Source organism: Telmatherina bonti (assembly GCF_933228915.1).
Source record: "Telmatherina bonti genome assembly, chromosome: 14".
Taxonomy (NCBI): domain Eukaryota; kingdom Metazoa; phylum Chordata; class Actinopteri; order Atheriniformes; family Telmatherinidae; genus Telmatherina; species Telmatherina bonti.
In genome coordinates, this window is record NC_136612.1 from 24,559,665 (window position 1) to 24,578,620 (window position 18,956).

An 18,956-nucleotide genomic window follows, 5' to 3' on the forward strand; every position below is an offset into this window, starting at 1 on the left:
CAAGCTGTATGTAACAAGGCTGTTGACCTTTTGGGACACTAAAAAACTGATCATAGTGTGTTTGTCATCACATATCCCTCCTAGTGGGAATGTATAATTTCTTGTTGTCCGTAAGGATATTTTAATGTGACTCCCACTGATCAAGTAAATCAGCCACTGCTTCTCCTCCTCCCTCTCCTTGTTGCTCCTGAAAACAGATGCCTTAGCATTCTTTGTTTCTCAACAAAGGCGTGATGAGGTCAGTGCAGGGAGGACATGCAGGCGAGATCTGGGGAAACAGAGGGGGGAGGAGAGAGGACAGCCTGCAGTGATGTCACACAGGACAGGAAATCTGATTTCTTGTGTGTGTGGAGGACTTATGACTAATGGACTAATGTTGAATGTAAGTAAAGAATTGAATTAATTTTAACATATGGTTGGAGAAGTCTGCAGGGGGTGGTTGTCCTTTTCATTTTTGGAAACTTAACTGTGTCATTGTGGGTTAAGGAGGCAAAAATATTTATATATTCATGTGATGATTTATTTATTTTCTCTTAAGAAACTGCATTTCTGATGAATTACTAAAAAAAAACGAGCTTTTACCCACCTCAGTCTTAAACTGGAAAAGATTTCCAACACTAACAAATCTTAAATTTTTTAATATTTTTTCCTGAATTTTCTCCCTCCAGAGAAAAAAATGCAATAAAAGCTGTAAACCAGATTAACCCATCTTTCCACACGTTATTTTAAATCATTCAGGAAAAATCATCCTCAGGTCAGGTGTCTCAATAATGTTGAAGAAATTGCGAGGCTCTGAAGGTAAATGCATGTTGTGTTGCATCAGCCCTTTTAGAGTAACTCTTATGTTTTTGTACTGCCCTCTGGTGGTCCCCAGATCACACACACACACACACACATATGGTGTTTATTTTCTGTTGAAGATGTCCTCTTTTATGAGTTTACATGCTGTGTAAATGATGGATTTAAGGCTGTTTGTTGTACAAAGTCAGCAAGTGTGTACAAAAACAGATGAAAGAAAAAACAGTGTACAGTATAAAGCTATTTGAAAGCAGTAGACACAAAAAAGGAGAGGCTGTTTTAATCAAAATGAGCAAAAATAGTCTGTATTTCCTTGTGTTGTGCTGGTAATATAATTTCCCTTGATTATGGGCACAGCAAAGAAGCTGTATTCTGTCAAATAGCAGAGCAAAGTGATGTGATCAGAATTTCATTATTTTTTGACACTGGTTTTCTCTGAGGAAGCTGGATCAGTCATGCACTAAAAGTAAACTATGCCTTTAGAAGATTCTCTTGTTAAGAAGATGACACAAAGTCAAATGTTAGGTGGGAGCTGACACATCTCACAATGAATGCCTCATTTTTTCTGAGGAATCCAAGTTCAGCATGTCAGATGGAAACAAACAGGTGAGAGCTGTATCACAGCTTATAAAAATAAAGTGTGTGGATGGATGCCTCAGCTTTATCAGCACAGCCACATAAGCTCAGCTCCTTGGAATATTTATTTAGTGCTTTAAAACGAACAAAGTCAGATATCCCCAAAAAACAGAAGCTCTTTGATTCAGTCAATCATACATCATACATGGATTTTACAAACATGGAGTTCACACAACTCTGACAGTGTAGTTATATTTTCCCTATATTAATCTTTTTCTAATTTAATGTTTTTTTTAATTATTTTCACAAAATACAGAAAAGTATGTTTACCTGTGGTTTCAGACATAGACCAGCCTTCAGAGTATAACATTATATTGTGTGCCAAAAGATTCTATCTTTGTCAGTGTGTTCGATAAATTTCAAGGCAAAGTAAACGGCACGATGCTGATTGAAATGAAATAAATGAGTATGTGGTCCCTCTATTCAGGATGCCCTTGATTCCGCTGAAAAGGAGAGTTTGCAAAGAAAAAGCCACAGTTTTATAACGTGTTCTTGCTTCGGCAATTCACGTGGTACTTCTTCACTCTACGTCCTTTGGCTTTCACTGTGTTCTCTCGCTACATATTTTCTCTAAAAAAATATCTGCATAATTGGGATGTTGAGATGTTATATAGCTGGACAAAAGAAACAAGATCACATGTGAAAATCTTGATGTCTTTAGAAAGAGAGTTTTAAGAATGTTAAGCTTATAACCTGATGGTGAAGCTCCAAGACTTCCAGGAACATGTATCTACAGGCACACAGAAGTTAATCACATAAGAATAATATCATATGTTTGAAGCTGGAAGTGCTCAAGAGGACTCATCATCTGGCTCTGTGAATCACAGATCAGAGCGTGAGCAATCTCCTACTCCACAACAAGTCGTGATTATAATACAAAGGGGTTTCTACAAGCACTAAACAAGGACAATAAAATCACAGCAGCCCTGATATGTCAGATCGGGTAGGGACATCTTTCAAGTGGCCTTTATCCCTGTATGGGGGGAAATGTGTCCCTGTTAAATAACACATAAAATGCATTACACAACAATAAAACAATTATGATTGTCACCATAAGAGCATTACAGGAAATTACAGTAGATGAGCACAATTAACTAGTCCCTGCACTTCACGCCTCCAGTGTCCATGTTCAGAGAGATTTGGACAATTACCTGGACTCTATCCATTAATGTATGATCCATCCATTTATCCATAATGGGACACCTGCACGTATGGTGCTAAAAATAGAGGAGTACATTTAATAATAGGCTTGATCAGGTCAGGGTGCTTGTTATTATCAATGAGTGTTTGTCTTAGACTGTCAGAGAGTATATATTCCATGTTTTCTGGTCATTTTGAGCAGCAGGTTATTCACCTGTATTCCTAGACTTCTCTAGAACATTTTAAGGGAGAAAACGCATTTCATTATTTATAGGAGGAGTGGGGGGCTTCGTTTCTATAAAAGGAGTGCTGTGTGAACGAGACTGATGACGCAGAAACTGCGCAGAGTGGAAGTATAAAAGCTGCCGCTCGGCTCTGTTTCTGCGGACACATGGATGAGATGCTGATGACCAGATTTCGATAGCCTTCAAAGAGCAGAGATGAACACAACTGAGAAGTTTTACCTTCCCGTTGATGGCATCCTCGATTTATTCAACTCTTTCGCAGCGCATCCTCGGTTCCTTACTGCGCATTCAGTTCTCCAGAGCGCAGCTCTCACGCCAGTTTTCCAGCACCCCAAAGTCTCAAAGTTATCAAAAACAGGCATGGGCATCATCAAAACGGTTAAAGGCTGCTGGAGACGGCAGGATAAGAGAGTGATTCCTCGCAGATCCTCAAGTTCCGGCAATCGGCAAGTGTCGACTGATCGACTCCCGAAAAGTTCAGTGGATCTGGCGGAACTGGGTCAGACCAAGCCCAGGAACCGTCATAGAATAGTTGTGCTTGGTGCGCCCAGAGTAGGCAAGACCAACATCCTCCGGCGGTTCTTGGGTGAAGACTATGAAGAGCACTATGAGCCCACGGTGGAGGACTTCTACAGAAAGTTGTTCCACATTGGAGGGGAGACATACCAGGTGGATCTCCTGGATGCTGCGAGCGAGAGAGACTTCCCTGCAAAGCGGAGACTTACCATCCTGACAGGTAACAAGTCACGAGAAGGATGGCGTGTTCAGACATGGAAATTGATAATAGAGGTTGTTTTATTTGTGCATTTGTATTTTGAGCTTAACGGCAGAAACAATAATGAGTGATTTCTTCCCGTCCACAGCTGACATCTTTCTGCTCGTCTTCAGTTTGGAAGACAGAGACTCTCTGGATGAAGTCCGTGAGCTGCTCAGCGAGATCAAAGCTGCGAAGGCAAAGTTACTCAAATCAAACCACACAACGAGTGTGCCAACCGTGGTATGTGGGAATAAAGCGGACTTAGAAGCTCAGAGGGTCGTCAGTCGGTCAGAGGTGGTTAAAATCCTTGGCGAGGACGTTCCCTTCTTTGAAACCTCCGCTAAAAACGGCACCGGACTGGAAGGTGTGTTCAGAGCTCTGGCCTCTCTGGGTGATCTACCTGACGAGACCAGCCCTTCGCAGCATCAGATGATACCCATCCTCTCCTACCAGTCCATGTGCATCAACAAGCGAGGCAGGAGGAGAAGACATTCGCGCGGACTCAGTGCGCCATGCGCCGCCGTGGACCCACTTGCGCGCCGCCCGAGCTTCACCAGCGACCTGCGGCTGGTGCTTGGATCAAGCACCAAACACAAAAAACCCGAGAAGTGTCAGATTCAATGAATTATGAGACTTCTCGACAAAACAAATTGTGGTAGTATGCTGCAATGTCACATATGTAAGGAGTTATACTCCTATAGCACCTGGCCGGACCGGTGCGTTCTTATGTTGGTTTTCTATGTGTATTATATGATCCTTTAATAAAAGTTATCAACCCATATTGTCACTTTTTGCGTTTTTACTACCTGTTCCAATAACAATTCAGCCTGTTTATGACAAGATCGGGTAAAGAAGTTGAATAAATGAGTTAGAAATAGCGGAATTACGCATGTCAGCGCAAGAAATCATTTATTGTGAAGTGATTATGTAAAACAGAGCAGAGGTGTGTGTAGGAGGGAGCTCAACTGCGTGAGAGGATGACTCAAATATCGACCTTAAACGTCTTTAAGCAGTTGTTAAGAGACATTTTTCACAGTTCAGAACTCCCACGACGTTGAGGAAGGTGACATAAAGTCCCTATACCTTAGAAAATCAGGAGTTTTAATCATCCTCACTGCTGTACACTGAGTCATCATACAACATTTTCAGGAACAAGGCGTTAAAACATCTTTATTTAAGAAGAGGAGGGGAGTGAAAATAGGAGTACTGATTAAATCAGCACCATGGACAGAACCCACTTAGAAATTTTTCAAATAATAAGGGCATCATCTGTACCACCTCTCCTTAGACATTTGCGGGTCAGTCATTTTTCACAGCGGTTGACAGCAAAGGCTGCTGCTCCTGCACCACATGTCCTTCTGACTTTTTAGCAAGAGGTGGTTCATTTCCTTCTCATTTAAATGCAAATTAAAACTCACTTAGAGCGCTTCATAAAGTAAGCTTTACCCAAGTTGGGTTTAATTGAATGCACACACATATACTGTCCCCCAAGACTCCACTATTAGAGAAATTTAGATTAGCTAAATTAATTTCTTGTCTAGAGTGAGTAGAGAATATATTTCTTTTGTAAGAGCAGCCTCTGGTCAGAGCTTGCCAGAAACTATATCAATCGTATTTAACAGTATGATTTTTTTTTTTATTAATGTAATTGGATTTGAAATAGTTTAAAAGGTTTTTCTTATTACGATGCAGTTTATTATTCTGATCAGGGTTGCCATATAAAAAAGCTGGAAGTGTAATTCATCAGGTTTATTTATAAAAGCAACAAATATTGCATGTATTCTCTGGAGACCTATTTGAACAGGTTCTCATATCAACCCAATTTCCTGTGTAATTAGAGAATAATAATGATGCTCAGGTGGCTATAAAATGACTTAATGAGATGTTTTCCCGTACAAGAATTAATTAAATGATGGGAAGCATTTAAAAGAAAAATTAACATTTAATAATCCAAATCTCATTAAAACAGTTGAGGGACAACAAACAAGGTTGTACAATATTCATGACAGGTGTGTGGAGAAGTGTTCTGTCTCCGCTCTAATTGGGTAAGACAAGAAACTATTACTGACCAGCATAATAATAATAATAAATAATGGATTAGATTTCTACAGCATTTGTCAAAAGCGGTGTACACAAATACACTGTTCATTTACTCCACATTCATACACCAGGATGATGCTGTTTGACTTGTAAAGGCAGCAAAGAAACACTGAAGATGAACAATTCAATCAACTGAGGGAGTGAATCTAAAAGATAAAGGCACAGCCTTAATAAATATAAATGTTATGTAGACACTGTTGATCTATTTTTGTTGTGTTTTGCTGGCCTCAACCAAACCCACAAAAAGGTTATTTATAAGGTTATTTGCTCCAATAATATAACTGTCATCAAGGCCTGGAGCTCGTCTTGGTTTGTAGACCATCACACAGAGAATGGTTCCTATGAAGAGTGTGAAGTATTTGCCTTTCAAGCTCCACCAGGAGCACTGGAAGTATGCTGTCCAGTAGGGCCAGACCTTCCCAGGAACACCGGAGACCTCTGAAAAGGACAAGATCAAAACAAAGTGGGACAAGAGTAGAGCATTTCCTGGTTTCAGCCTGGTTGTAATGAGAACCTCATGTTAAAATAATAACTAGTGCAAATAATCATTTTCAGATTTATGGTCAAAGGCTGCAGAAAATAACTGTTCGTAACCATTGTGAGCAATGCAAAAGCAAAAAATGCAAGATTTGGTATCATTTACCTTTTGTCAAGATTTAGCTGTTCACTCTGCAGCAGCTCCTGGACATTGATGGATTCACCAAAAACTTCATGAAGACCCATTTCAGGGCTAAACAAGTCCCAGTGCTGTGAAACAGCAGACAGTGATGAAAAACTTTATCAATTCACTGAATACGGAACATTTTCTTCAGGGAAATTCATGCAGAAACCAAAATGATTATTGAAAGAGTTTCACCTTGTGATCAATGCCTTGTGTCATTCTCATTCCCATCACCAACACCTCCTCCAATCTAGCAAGCAAACAGCATTCAGAAGTGTGTTACACTGTGTTTCCACAGCGACAAGGCCAAGTCTGATAATAGCATGTTACAAGGACAAAATGTTTGAGGGAACAAGCACATTTACAGAAACCTCAAAACACTGTCGCTCACGCTTTCTGTGAGCTGGCATTTCACACAGGCTGAGAATTTCTGGACACTGCAGCTGTCTTGTTGTGTGACGGCCAATAAATACTCATCACAAGACACAACGCGACAGCCTTAAGTGCAAAAGCTCACAGTGAAAGATGGCTCAGTTGAATCCGCCTCCGTGTGCCATGTCCCCTCTGCTGGACTTCACGGATCCACACATCTGGCTCCAGAGTCTGGGTCCGAGCCTCGCGAACAGCACTTCCCACTCCAAGAGGGACAAAACGTCCGTGTGCTCCTGTTACAGTCACATAAACAAACAAAAACATGAACGTTCCACAATCATGGTCAACACGATTTATAGCTTTCTGTCTAGATATTACCTGGGCCAATACCGATGTATTGCTGTCCCTTCCAGTAGCCCAAGTTGTGATGACTCACTGATTTCTACACAACACAAAGATGAGTGTTAACGTGCTGCTGTGAATGCTCCACTGAGACATGTTTATCAGATAATATGGAGCCAGCTGGAGAAGAAATCTGCCATGTCGATGAAGATAACACAATAAAAACAAACAATAAAGCCCAATAACACTCAATAATATTCCTCTAATTAACAAAACATTGAACTGCTTGTGTTTTACAGGCAATTACAATTTAAACTCTCTCATTTTCTAAGAACCAACAAGTAAACAAATATGCCTACACTTGCTTTTTCTTAATGTGTTTTTGCTGGAGGGGTGTTACTGATTTTCTTAAAGGCAAGCAAAATATTTTCCAAAACTTGCCTCACAGCAGGGACAAATTATCCATGCATCTTTAAATGTAAGGAATCAATTTCAGATTATGAATTATATTAGTTTTTAAATAGATTTAGCTGAAAACTAAAGATCAATAAGTGATGTCTGCTTAAAAATATCCACAGCAGCTGCCAGAGTCACAGCTCTGAGCTGGACTGCATGTTGCACTGCAGCTTGGTTTTGTTCCTTCTCAAGGATTGTATACTGGATCAAACGTGTTAGTGCATTTATAAACTGCAAACGTGTAACTTTTTCTTTCTCCTCCTTGATGAAGTAATTAAGCTGCTTCACTGAAAGTGACAATTTGGAACAACAGGGGCCCAGTTTGAAACCTGGAAACTTGGAATCTGTGCAAAAAATGATTAAATAAGCTTCTTCCTGAAGATGTCAGATGGATGGCTGCATATGTTACTTTATGCATGATTCAAAACCCACAGTCTAATGTTAGTATGAACTCCCCTTTGCAGCACTGAGAATAATGACTTTGAGACTGACATTCTCTTGCGTACGTTTGTTTTTTAAACAAACCAAAAAAAAAAAAAAAAACCACAGAAAAAGCAACTAATGCTCATAATAAGTTTTTTTCTTCTGGGGACTTACGTTTCTTGCAAAATTGGACACCTCATATTGCAGAAAACCATGCTGGTGGAGAGTCCTCCTAGCACGTTGATACATCTCCGCTGTGACTTCCTCCGGAGGCATGATTGCTTGTCCACTCTGAACCTGTTTAAAAAGCTGTGTACCTCTTTCTACGGTCAGCTGATATAGAGATACGTGATCATCACACACTTTTAAGAGCTCAGACAGCTCATCCTCCCAGGATTCAGCTGTCTGTTTGGGCCGTCCAAACATGATATCTACTGACACCCTACCAGGGCAAAGCTTCCTGGCCTCTTCGATAGTTTGCAAAGACTCTTGACAATTGTGGTCTCTTCCCAGTCTTTTCAAGTCCTCATCCTGCAAAGACTGTTGGATTGAAAATGGGATTGGAATCCACTGAAAACACTTTAGTTTCTATAATCAGTCATCCTTAGATTACAATTACCTGCACCCCAATGGAGAAACGATTCACCCCAGCATGGTGGTAGCCCTCTAACCTTGACCTGCCAGCAGGGGTAGGGTTCACCTCGAGTGTAACCTCTGCTTCATCTGAGAGACTCACCTGTTTGGAGACAGTCTCTAGGATGGCAGCAATGGTTGAGGGGGGAGCCAGGCTTGGAGTCCCACCACCAAAAAACACTGAAGTGATGCTGTAAGTCAAAGCAAAGGGCCATAAAGGCATTATGTTTCAGGAAGTTTCAGTTCATACTGAGTGATTAAATGTGGAAGTTATAGGAAATGATACTGTACCGAGACACCTGACTGAGCTGCAGCAATGTCTCGGTTTCTTTCTGAAGGCACTTGGTCATGATGTGGTGGTTGTTGTCTCTGGGTATATACTTGTTAAAATTACAGTAAGAGCACCTCCTGACACAATAAGGCCACTGCAAGGAAAGGGATGTATGATTTATTTATACACTTGATTTCTTTTTGAGAGTGAAATATCAATTTAATTCCATAATATATGGACAAGAAAAAAAAAAGTAAAGTTTAATCAAAAGTAAAGTGGCAACACGAGCTCACGTGCACATATAAAGATGCTTGCTTCGTGACATCAGGAGAGGTTGCCCACTCAGGCACATCTTCAGCCACTGCGCCGCCAGAGAGTCGGCACAGGCTGGGAGAAAGGACACGGCTGGCAGCAAGAGACGTGTGTCTTATCATGCCGGAGACGGGTTGTTTCTCCTCAGGCGGCCTCCAACAGTCTAACTGCGAGAGTGTCTCGCCTCTGACGTGAAACCTGGTGTTTAAGAGTCTGTCTCCATTATAAACACAATAACTAAATAGGTTTCTATGACAACCGTGTGGCTTCTGGACGGCGCAGTCGTTTTCTCATTTTCTTCGTTATTTCCGGGAGCAATGACGTCCCTCAAAACAGGAAATACGTAGTTTGATTTCCCATTTACTAGTAATATGTGTTGACCACTTGGGGGCGCTGTTTTACCAGATAAAAAGTTTTCTGTGATTAAATAACCAGAAAAAATGGTTGAGCAGCCACTTCTCCTGGTTACTCCATTACATAATAATCCCAGATTACATATCGAAGCTTGATTGGTCACTTGACACTCGACTGGACTCTACAATGAGTTTTAATCGCATAATATGGTTCTGATTGTGTAGCAGTGCAAGTTAGTGTTGTTAACTGTTTATTTGTTTGTGGTTTGTTGATAAACTCCCCCCCCCCCCCCCCTTTTTTTTTTTTTTTGTAGTTTTAGATATATTTTCAAGCATTAAAGGTTTGAATTGATGGAAATACTGTTGGCCTACTATGCAATTCTAATAGTGTTAGTGTTAGCAATGATTAAAAATATTTAAATTTGGTTTATTATTTTGTTGTAAAAAATGCTATTTTGAAATAAATATTGTTCTGTTGGAAAGCCTGCTTATTTCCCCTTTAAATTGTGCCACATTTATAAGAAAAATGCATTTGTGAGATAAGATGAAGAGTTAAGTATATAGGTGGCATCCATAGAAAAATCTTATCTGTCAAATGCTGAACAGCTTTTTCTTCTATTAACTCTTGTTTTGAGCTGTTGGTACCTCATGTGAAGACAATCAGGTACATGATTAGCAACAACATCTATTAGTACGGACCCCATTGCAGCAGCATCTGCTCCAATCAGGCTATGTTTAACTGATTTGGATAGAGTCAATGGCATAGAGCAGGTGATGTGATGCAAAAGGTCTCAGATACTGAATATAACGGCAGTCTTTTCAGTCTCGGAAATTTGTTGTGCATGATGACACCCAGCTACATTTGGGTGATATTTTTGCTCCACTCACACAGGATCAAACTACTTTAATGAGCTATTGATTACACTGGAAACAAACATGGTCTGGCGCAGTGACATAACCTTGCAGAGTAGCTTTAAAATCAGTCTGTACAAATACATGGGCACACAGTAGATATATTCACATAGGCAGAAAAGAAATAGTTAATCTAATTAATGTATTAGTGAATGGAAAACTAACTAATTTATTCTCTGATTTACATAAAATGATACATTACAGTAATTTATTTTGTAGCATAATTAACATGGGGATTTTACACAGGATGTCAATAAATGTGCTTGTGCTTACTACTGGCTTCTGAACCTGAGGGCATTTTCCAGCAGACATAAAATCTGATATTTAATTACTTCATCAACAGAGAGAGAGAGAGAGAGGGCAAGAGAGGAATAAATGTTTCTGCTAAATCCATAGTAGAGTTAGTTTAGTTCATCTACATTACAGCACTGGTGTGAATCTGTGGTAAATGGATAAGAGGAAGAAAGGTAAGCACTCAGACTTAATTGCATGCTGAATTATATTAGCGATGGATGAATTTAATTTGCACTGAGTTGTTTCTTTTTGGTCTTGGTTTCTTTATTTACTTTTTCTTTCTATTCTCTTGCACAGATTGTTGTGCATGACTTTATAAACGGAATATTCAAAGAAATGTTGGTTATAAAACTTGACATATGGGAATGGGTATATGGTACTGCAGGTTTATCTAACAGCTCAAATGGTATTACATCTTTCACAACTTAAATCAAAATTAATGTTCTTCCAGGACCTACTAAGGACTTGAGGCTGATGGTGGTTGGTAGCAGTGGACCCTCTCAGTTCCAACTAACCAATGCCATACTTGGAAGAGAGGAGTTCTCAAAGGATGTCACCAGCACTTCTTCCAGTGTAAAGATGACGGCAGAGCTCTCTGGCAGACAAGTGACTGTGGTGAATGGGCCAAACATCTATGACAAAGATATATCTCATGTAAAGAGGAAGATGGAGCTGAGGAGGTCTAAGTGCTTATGTATACCAGGTCCTCATGCCTTTCTCGTCTCCTTTGACATGGAGAATATCTCGCCGAATGACATGAAAACAGTTACACTGCTAAAAAAGCGCTTTGGAAAAAACTGTCTGCAGCACTGCATGGTCCTTCTGGCTTATGAAGGAAATCTGGATGGAGCTGCTTTGGAAAACAGGGTGAGGAAGACTGATTGGCACCTGAGAGAACTGACAGAGGAGTACGGTGGGCGTTTTCATGTTTTCAGCAAGAACTGGAGAGATCGAAGCCAAGAGAGAAACCTGCTGCAGAAAATCGACTTAATGGTGGCTTTGTTAGGAGGGAGGTACTTCTCCAGCAGAACTTTCCAGAAGGCAGAGGACTGTGTGAAGAAGGAGGAAAGGAGGCTCAGGAAGAAGAGGGCAGGAGAGATAGAAAAGACGTGGACTAAGATGGAGAAGCACTATGTAGCAGAAGAGCTGTGTTTCCAGAAGGACACCTACATTGCTAATGTTGGCGCGGAGATCCGAACCAAAGCAGAGCTGGACAATAGCTGGCTCAGAACTTCTCTGGCCAGAGGACTGGGTACAGGCTTAATTGTAGGGGCTGTGGTGGGTGCACTTTTTGGATCTATTGAGGGGCCTGGAGGGATGGTTCTTTATGGTATTATTGGTGGGGCAGTTGGTGGATCTGCAGGAGGAACTGCTCAGGTGGCAATAAAACATATGGAGAACAGAGTAGCCCCACCTGCCAGACTCAACTTCAACTCAATCTTTATCAATCGCTTCTTTGCAGCTCCTCGTTCGTGACAGGTGCTGCAAAGATTACATTACCTTAGATTACCTTCTTTTCAAAGAGCAAATATTGCTACACATTTCTTTTATGTATCTACAAGGGTTAGTTATGCTGATTTAGATCAGGTCATGAAAGATTTTTTTTAGGTTTTTGAAGATCATTAACCATTTATATGAGACCATTCTTTATGACAGATTAACTTGTCGGGATTTTCAGGTTTTTAGGATGGTTCTGGGAATTTCTTGAGAGAAATTGAAGAACAAATGTGCTGACAATTTCCTAAAAGCTTGAAACTTCTCTTCAGTTCTACTTTCAGAGGTGAAATATCTTTAGGAATTAAGAAAAGAGGTCCATTAGCATCTTTCCAAGCCGTTACAACAATGAGGTTAGATATTTTTCTGGAGTAATGTATAACTATTCCAGTCATGTTTATTCTGCATAGGGATATGATGTATTATAGGATATAATAGTATAGTTCCACCAATTTAGCATTAATTCTGTGGGAAACAATAATGTTAAAATCCATACCTCAATTTACAAAATAAATATGTGCTTAAAGTGATGAATTCATCTATTATAAGCTTCTTTTTTGTTTTTCATCCAGCCTACAGCATTTCCTGGTGTCTTTCTATGAGTTAAAGTATAGCTCGGATAGCAGTAGGGTGGAGCCTCAACCGTGTTTGCCATCGTCTAAAGCACTACCCCTTTACTAGACAACACACATACACACATACCTGAGCCTACCTGTTCAGCTTTAACAGGTGCCGTCTCTTTGTAACAATACCTGAAACCGTGAGTACAAGTTGTACTGTGTGGAAAAGAAAAACTGGTTCAGGTAAGAACACGTTTTTTAAAAAAATACATTTAATGAAGTATGCTTTTTCTTTGCTTTCACTATAAAAAAAGCTATCCAATTTATGATTTTCTGTCAGGCCACTGGGTCATTTATGACCATGTTATATAACCAGAGACAGCTTTATGTGTGAGTACACAGCATCAAAACTGAAGAAGATCACATTCCTAGAAAATGCTTTTTTAATATCATATCTTCAAATCCTACTTTTGTAGTCTCTGCCATCTCTTAGGTTTTTACTGTATCGCGTAATTGGTAGTTACCTGTTTGACAACATATCTATCTCGCTCCATTGTGAGTCGGTTTATCTGTCCTCGATCACAAAGAACTCAAATGCCAGTGGCGGTGACAATGAACAACCAGTCAGAGGGTTAGGGTACAGATAATTTATATGAAAGTTACATAACGGTTATTCAGCATTATAGAAATTGCATCTTGCTTGAGAATATGTCTCTTTTAATCTTGGATTTCCTGAAAAGTTTCTGTTTCAGATTTCAAACAGGGTTCCTATTATTATGCCCCATGCATATATTTATGCTTTTAATTCCATTTCTGGCAAGTTTTTATCTTCAACTTGAATCATTTATTGTTTGTATTTAGAGATTGCTTTCTGTTATGCATTTAAACCAGACTTACTAGCTCTGTGCCCTGTGGTTCATACAAGTAAAACAGTGAAAAAAATCCATGCCACACTGGCTTAGAGCTGCATGTGTTGTGGTTGTCATTGTTGTTTCACAGCAAGAACATTTTTTTCTCCATCTTCCATAAGCTAAATAGTCTGCAGTAATAAAATGGAGAAAGACATGTTTCACCATAAGCATGACTATAAACGATTGAACATTCTTGTTATGATAATTGAAAATGACAGGAAAACATTTCTTGAGAGTTGTTCATTTACTGGCATGTAAGGATTGTACCAGAGGGCAAATGTTGCACTCAGCTCCTCCAATTGCAAACAAGAAGAGCAAAGACGCTTTGCAGGAGCTCAGTAGGGACATCTCTACTTGCAGAAAAGTAGCTGTACCACTTATTAAAAAAATCTTAGCCCCACTTCCTGGACAATTTATTTTTCTATTTTTCTTTGCAAAATTAAGACAATTCTGACTTCGAGCTTGGATTAAATAAAACCGAGCTTATTCTGCCAATACCAATACAAAGGTCCCTGGCCTGTTTCCAAAGACTTATATCACAACTGGGGGCAATTCGCTCAAGATGTTAATCGCAGTTGTGTTTAATCTAGGCTAAGTGTACTAAAAAAAAAACAAAAAAAAACTTGTTGATTTAAACAAAGATGAATTTGAATAAAATCAACAGAAAAAAGCTTGCTTTGTTCATTTGTATTTCTTTCTCTATTTTCAGAATGGCCTCTACCATCAGCCTCCTCTCTGAGAAGCACTTTTTGTGCTTCTTGTGCAAAGACATCTTCACCAACCCAGTAACCATACCATGTGGACACAGCTTCTGCTTGTCCTGTCTCTGCCAATACTGGACACGACATCAGTCCAAATACTGTCCCGACTGTAGAAGAGTGTTTCCCGACAAGCCCAACCTCAGTGTCAACCACATCTTGGCGGATGTCTCTGACAACTACAAGAAGACTCGATCACAGAAACCACATGAAGAAGAGATGGTACTGTTTTGCTGTCATTATTAATTCAATAACTTTGTGTAAGAACAGTTTTATTTATGTCAGTGTTGCATGTGTACAGGTTGTTATTGATGTTGAGCAAATGGTTCAGGAAAGGCTGCAGAAGATAGAAAGGCTAAAATACTCTTTTGAGCTTCAGAAGGTGAGCTAGAAACTCTCCAAAACAACTAAAAAGAAATGTTTGCTTATTCCAACAAAAATGTTCATTATCAAATGATGATTTCCAATCAGAACTCTTACCTCCGGGAAGTACGGGAGAGTCAGAAGGTCTTCTCTGCCCTTGTAAATGCCATGGAGAAGAGTCACAAAGCAGTCGTTGCTGCAATTGAGGAGAAGCAAAAAGAGGAAGAGAAGAGAGTAGAAACACTGGTAAAAGAAATTAAACTGGAGATCCAGAAGCTAAAGAAGGAGGTCTGCGAACCCAGTTCACAAGAATCAGGTGATCAATGTGATGACACAAAGCCAGTTATGTTGGTGAGTATCTGTTTGTGTTAACTGCAGGAATGATGATGATGATGGGAGGCTTCATTATTGTACAATGCTATTTCCACATGTTCTACATGTAGCCCTCCAACTTAAAGGATTGGTCCAAGGTTACCATAGAAACAGACCCATGTGTCGGGGTCACCAGAAGAGGGCTTTCAGACATCCTAGAGAAGATAAAAGGAGAGGTCAACAGGCTGTCAAAGGCTGGTGAGTAACGTTTCTTTAATGTTGTAGATTTATTCATTCTGTGGTTAATTTCCTGATTGTGATGTGCTTTTCTTCCTGCTGCCCTTCTTTAGAACTTAAAAGAATGGAAAAATACACAGGTAAGACTTGTTCTGTGGTCTTATAAACATTGTGGTTCCACACTGTTTGTTTAATTCTTTAGTTTTTTTTCTTTCTCTTTTATTTTTTAGTGGATGTCAACCTCAGCGGTAAGACAGCCCACCCCTTCCTTTCTGTCTCAGATGACAGAAAGCAGGTGAGGCACACTAGCAAGCTCCAGGAGGTGCCAGATAACCCCAAGCGCTTTGACCGTGTGGCCAACGTGCTGGCCAAAGAAAGCTTTAGCAGTGGGAGATGCTACTGGGAAGTGGAAGTTGGGGAGAAGATTGAATGGAACCTGGGTGTTGCCAGACAGTCCATAAACAGGAAAGGCAAGTTCACTGTCTGTCCCTCTAATGGCTTCTGGACTTTAAGCCTGAAAGCTGGAGGTCAATATATTGCCAACACCTCTCCTGTGACCTCAGTGGCTTTGCAGCATCGACCCAAGAAAGTGGGCATTTTCTTGGATTACACAGAAGGTCGTGTGTCCTTCTACTGTGTGGACTCTGGAGTCCACATTCACACCTTTGCAGACAAGTTCACTGATAGGCTTCATCCATTCTTCAGTCCTGGTCGCCTGCATGGTGGCAGAAATGCAGCACCCTTAATTATTTCTTCAAATTTTTGCAGCATCTGAGCTGCTCTACTTGTGATGACCTTTTTTCAAACGTATCTATTTTTGTAAATATATGTACTGATTTAAAAATGCATCGGACAATCAACAATGAACCACATATCTGCAACGAACAGTGACGAAGAGGGCGAATGAGGACCAGCTCCTTGCACTTGAGAACTTTAGTGAAACCCATAAACAGATTGAAAAGAAAGAAAAGGGTTACAGAAAAAAGAATGCTCTCATAAGCGAACAAATGAGTCAAAGTGGAATAAGAGGAGAAAGAGGGGATTGCTGAGTTGGATGGATGTGTGGGGCTACAGGGTTGGGACAGAGGTTGACGAGGAGCTGGGAGGGAGGGCGTTGCAAAACAGCAAGGCATTGTGCCCATACACCAGGCACTGGGAGACACACTCGTACACTTTCACGTATTCACACACAAACAGAGTCATGCACACGCTTCTGCCCACCGCCACACAGACTTTCGCTGGCATCTCTGAGGGCAGCTCCATCTTCAGTCCAGTCCATGGTGCGGAAGCTGATCGCTCCTTTCTGCTGCAATTCACCCAAACCTCTGAAACAGAGGCCCCTCAGCTTGCTGGCCTTCCTGTTGACTGATCTGAATTCTCAGGGCATTCACAATTCCAGAAATCCACTACTGGAAGGACGAGCAAACAACCACAAGCCTGCGGGTCATCTCCACGAAAATACAGCATATTTCATTACAGGTAAATATCCTTAATAATGTCTAATGCATCAATGGAAGTTATAATGGACAAAATTTCACTTAAATTAACATGTGTGAAAAACTGATTTGATATAAACTGTTTACAAATTAAATGCTGTGCTATGCCACTATTGTATTATCCTTGTGTAGAGGATGTTGGAGGTGAGTGTATGTGATGTTATCAGCAGCTCTTTTTTCATTAAAGTTTGCGGCTATTTCCTGTGATTGAACAAGGGTTGCGACTAATCCAGGAGTCTCTCAGGAACTTCCAAATGATAAACAGGGAAATTTGTTTCTTGGACTTTATGAACTATGTTTTAGAATTAAAAAACAAAAACAGTTTCAGTGTCACTGCACATATACAACCAAACTGGATGCAGTCTTATCAATGCAACAATGGGAGAGTTATTGTTGTAGTTTTGTAGTTCTCCCCTCCCATTAAATAAAATGGGATATCTTTGTTTCAACAATTCATTTTAGATGGATACATGCTTGTCAGGTATGGGTCAATGTACCCTTTTGATCTTGATTTTCTTCTTCAAGATTGATTGATCTTGTGTGGTTTGATTCACATAAATGATCAAAAAAGAGATGTGACAAACAGATGACACGGGTCCTGCTGGCCCACTCCACAAGCTTCCATGAAAGCTGCTTGTGTTCAGAGTCTCCTCATGTTTTTTCTGAGATAATCCACTCACCCGGCAAGGCGTAGCTCAACACCCACAGCTGTGTCAAAGAGGCCTATTCTCTGTGATTCTTACTGGAATTCACTTAACATGGGCCTCTCAGCTTGTTTCCAAATATTTATGATAAATATGTGCTTCAATGATCTTTTCAAGCTTTACTGCCATAGCAATGATTTTGTGTCATTTTTCCAGTTGTTTTTTTTCAAGATTTTATACACTTGTTTCACACACCTGAATATCTAAAATGGTTCAACTCTTTTGTTTTTTCCACATTTCAGGAGCCGTCTTCTTCTAAGAAAAGCTGACTTCAGCAACATCTTCATCAAAGATCCCGAAGTGGACCCTATTTCCAACTACAGACTGTCACAGTTCTTTGTAGCAAAAAGAAGTTAATCCTCTGCAGCAGAGACTGATTTAAAACCAAGTCTATCTGATCCTAATAAAATCTTCATCATGGCAACAACAGGCATGCAGTTGCTGGGCCTGATCCTGTCCATTGTGGGCTGGGTTGGTGGGGCAGTAGTGTGTGCTATTCCCCTGTGGAGGGTTACCGCCTTCATCGGTAACAACATAGTGACAGCTCAGATCATATGGGAAGGTCTTTGGATGAATTGCATAGTGCAAAGTACAGGTCAGATCCAGTGTAAGGTGTATGATAGCTTGCTGGCTTTGCCCAGTGACATGCAGGCTGCCCGTGGTCTCACAGTGTTCTCCATCCTACTTTGTGGTCTGGCTCTGGCTCTTGGGGTCCTTGGAGTCAAATGCACGAAGTGCATAGGTGTGAACAGCCTCAAGGCACGTATCGCTCGTATTTCTGGCGCCCTTTTTGCCATTGCAGGGTTTCTGTACCTTGTGCCCGTCTGTTGGACTGCCCACTCCATCATCAGGGATTTCTATGATCCACATGTGGCAGCACCACACAAGCGCGAGCTTGGGCCTGCCCTTTACATCGGCTGGGGAGCATCAGCCTTGCTTCTCATTGGCGGATCTCTGCTCTATGCAGGGTCAAGTCCCCCTGGCATCCCAGGCTCTCCCACCTTCAGCAGTGGAGAAAGCAGTCCCCGTAGGGCACCTGCTACACAAGTCAAAGGTTACGTCTGAACGCCCTCAATTTCCACAAATTCACCCCAAATGATGACAAACCTGTTTTAGCTCCCCTTGAATTTTCTCCCTATCATTATTTACATGTAATTTCACTCCAGTTTACTTTTTCTCTATGAAAATACACAGGAGGCTGTACAGGGAACATTTAATTTATTTTATTATTTCATATCTGATTGTTCAGTAACCATTTTTTCTGTCTGTCAGTAAAATACAATAAAGTTGTATCCTCTGTGCAGGAAAAATGTGTGTGTTGGCATTTTTACAAATATAAAAACTCTTTAAAAAAAATCTCTGTTTTATGTGTTTACTTAGAAAAGATTTTCATAGTAGTTTTTATAATAGTAGTTT

At 40.4% G+C, this 18,956-nt stretch overlaps 5 protein-coding genes across 5 annotated transcripts; 4 read left to right on the top strand and 1 right to left on the bottom strand.

The window, feature by feature from the left end:
• Positions 1-3,014: 3,014 nt before the first annotated feature.
• Positions 3,015-4,200, top strand: rasd2a (RASD family member 2a; the record flags this gene model as incomplete). The annotated part of the gene is made up of 2 exons (XM_079252462.1): positions 3,015-3,555; positions 3,683-4,200. The coding sequence occupies 2 exons, from the start codon at positions 3,015-3,017 to the stop codon at positions 4,198-4,200; spliced, it is 1,059 nt and encodes a 352-aa protein (XP_079108588.1).
• Positions 4,201-5,496: 1,296 nt separating this feature from the next.
• rsad1 (radical S-adenosyl methionine domain containing 1) lies at positions 5,497-9,440 on the bottom strand. Its single transcript, XM_079252737.1, has 9 exons — positions 9,128-9,440; positions 8,855-8,988; positions 8,550-8,754; positions 8,105-8,470; positions 7,088-7,151; positions 6,855-7,002; positions 6,533-6,587; positions 6,320-6,423; positions 5,497-6,114 (listed from the first exon to the last, which is right to left on the bottom strand). Exons 1-9 carry the CDS (start codon positions 9,266-9,268, stop codon positions 5,964-5,966), a joined length of 1,368 nt encoding a protein of 455 aa, XP_079108863.1. The 5' UTR covers positions 9,269-9,440; the 3' UTR covers positions 5,497-5,963.
• A 1,419-nt stretch (positions 9,441-10,859) lies between these two features.
• On the top strand, positions 10,860-12,181 carry LOC306765603 (GTPase IMAP family member 7; the record flags this gene model as incomplete). The annotated part of the gene is made up of 2 exons (XM_079253084.1): positions 10,860-10,878; positions 11,157-12,181. 2 exons carry the CDS (start codon positions 10,860-10,862, stop codon positions 12,179-12,181), a joined length of 1,044 nt encoding a protein of 347 aa, XP_079109210.1.
• Positions 12,182-14,380: 2,199 nt separating this feature from the next.
• On the top strand, positions 14,381-16,115 carry btr02 (bloodthirsty-related gene family, member 2; the record flags this gene model as incomplete). The annotated part of the gene is made up of 6 exons (XM_079253626.1): positions 14,381-14,647; positions 14,730-14,810; positions 14,900-15,142; positions 15,235-15,361; positions 15,454-15,480; positions 15,571-16,115. The coding sequence occupies 6 exons, from the start codon at positions 14,381-14,383 to the stop codon at positions 16,113-16,115; spliced, it is 1,290 nt and encodes a 429-aa protein (XP_079109752.1).
• A 418-nt stretch (positions 16,116-16,533) lies between these two features.
• Positions 16,534-18,844, top strand: cldnk (claudin k). Its single transcript, XM_079253291.1, has 2 exons — positions 16,534-16,819; positions 17,783-18,844. Exon 2 carries the CDS (start codon positions 17,958-17,960, stop codon positions 18,603-18,605), a length of 648 nt encoding a protein of 215 aa, XP_079109417.1. The 5' UTR covers positions 16,534-16,819; positions 17,783-17,957; the 3' UTR covers positions 18,606-18,844.
• The last annotated feature ends 112 nt before the right edge of the window (positions 18,845-18,956 follow it).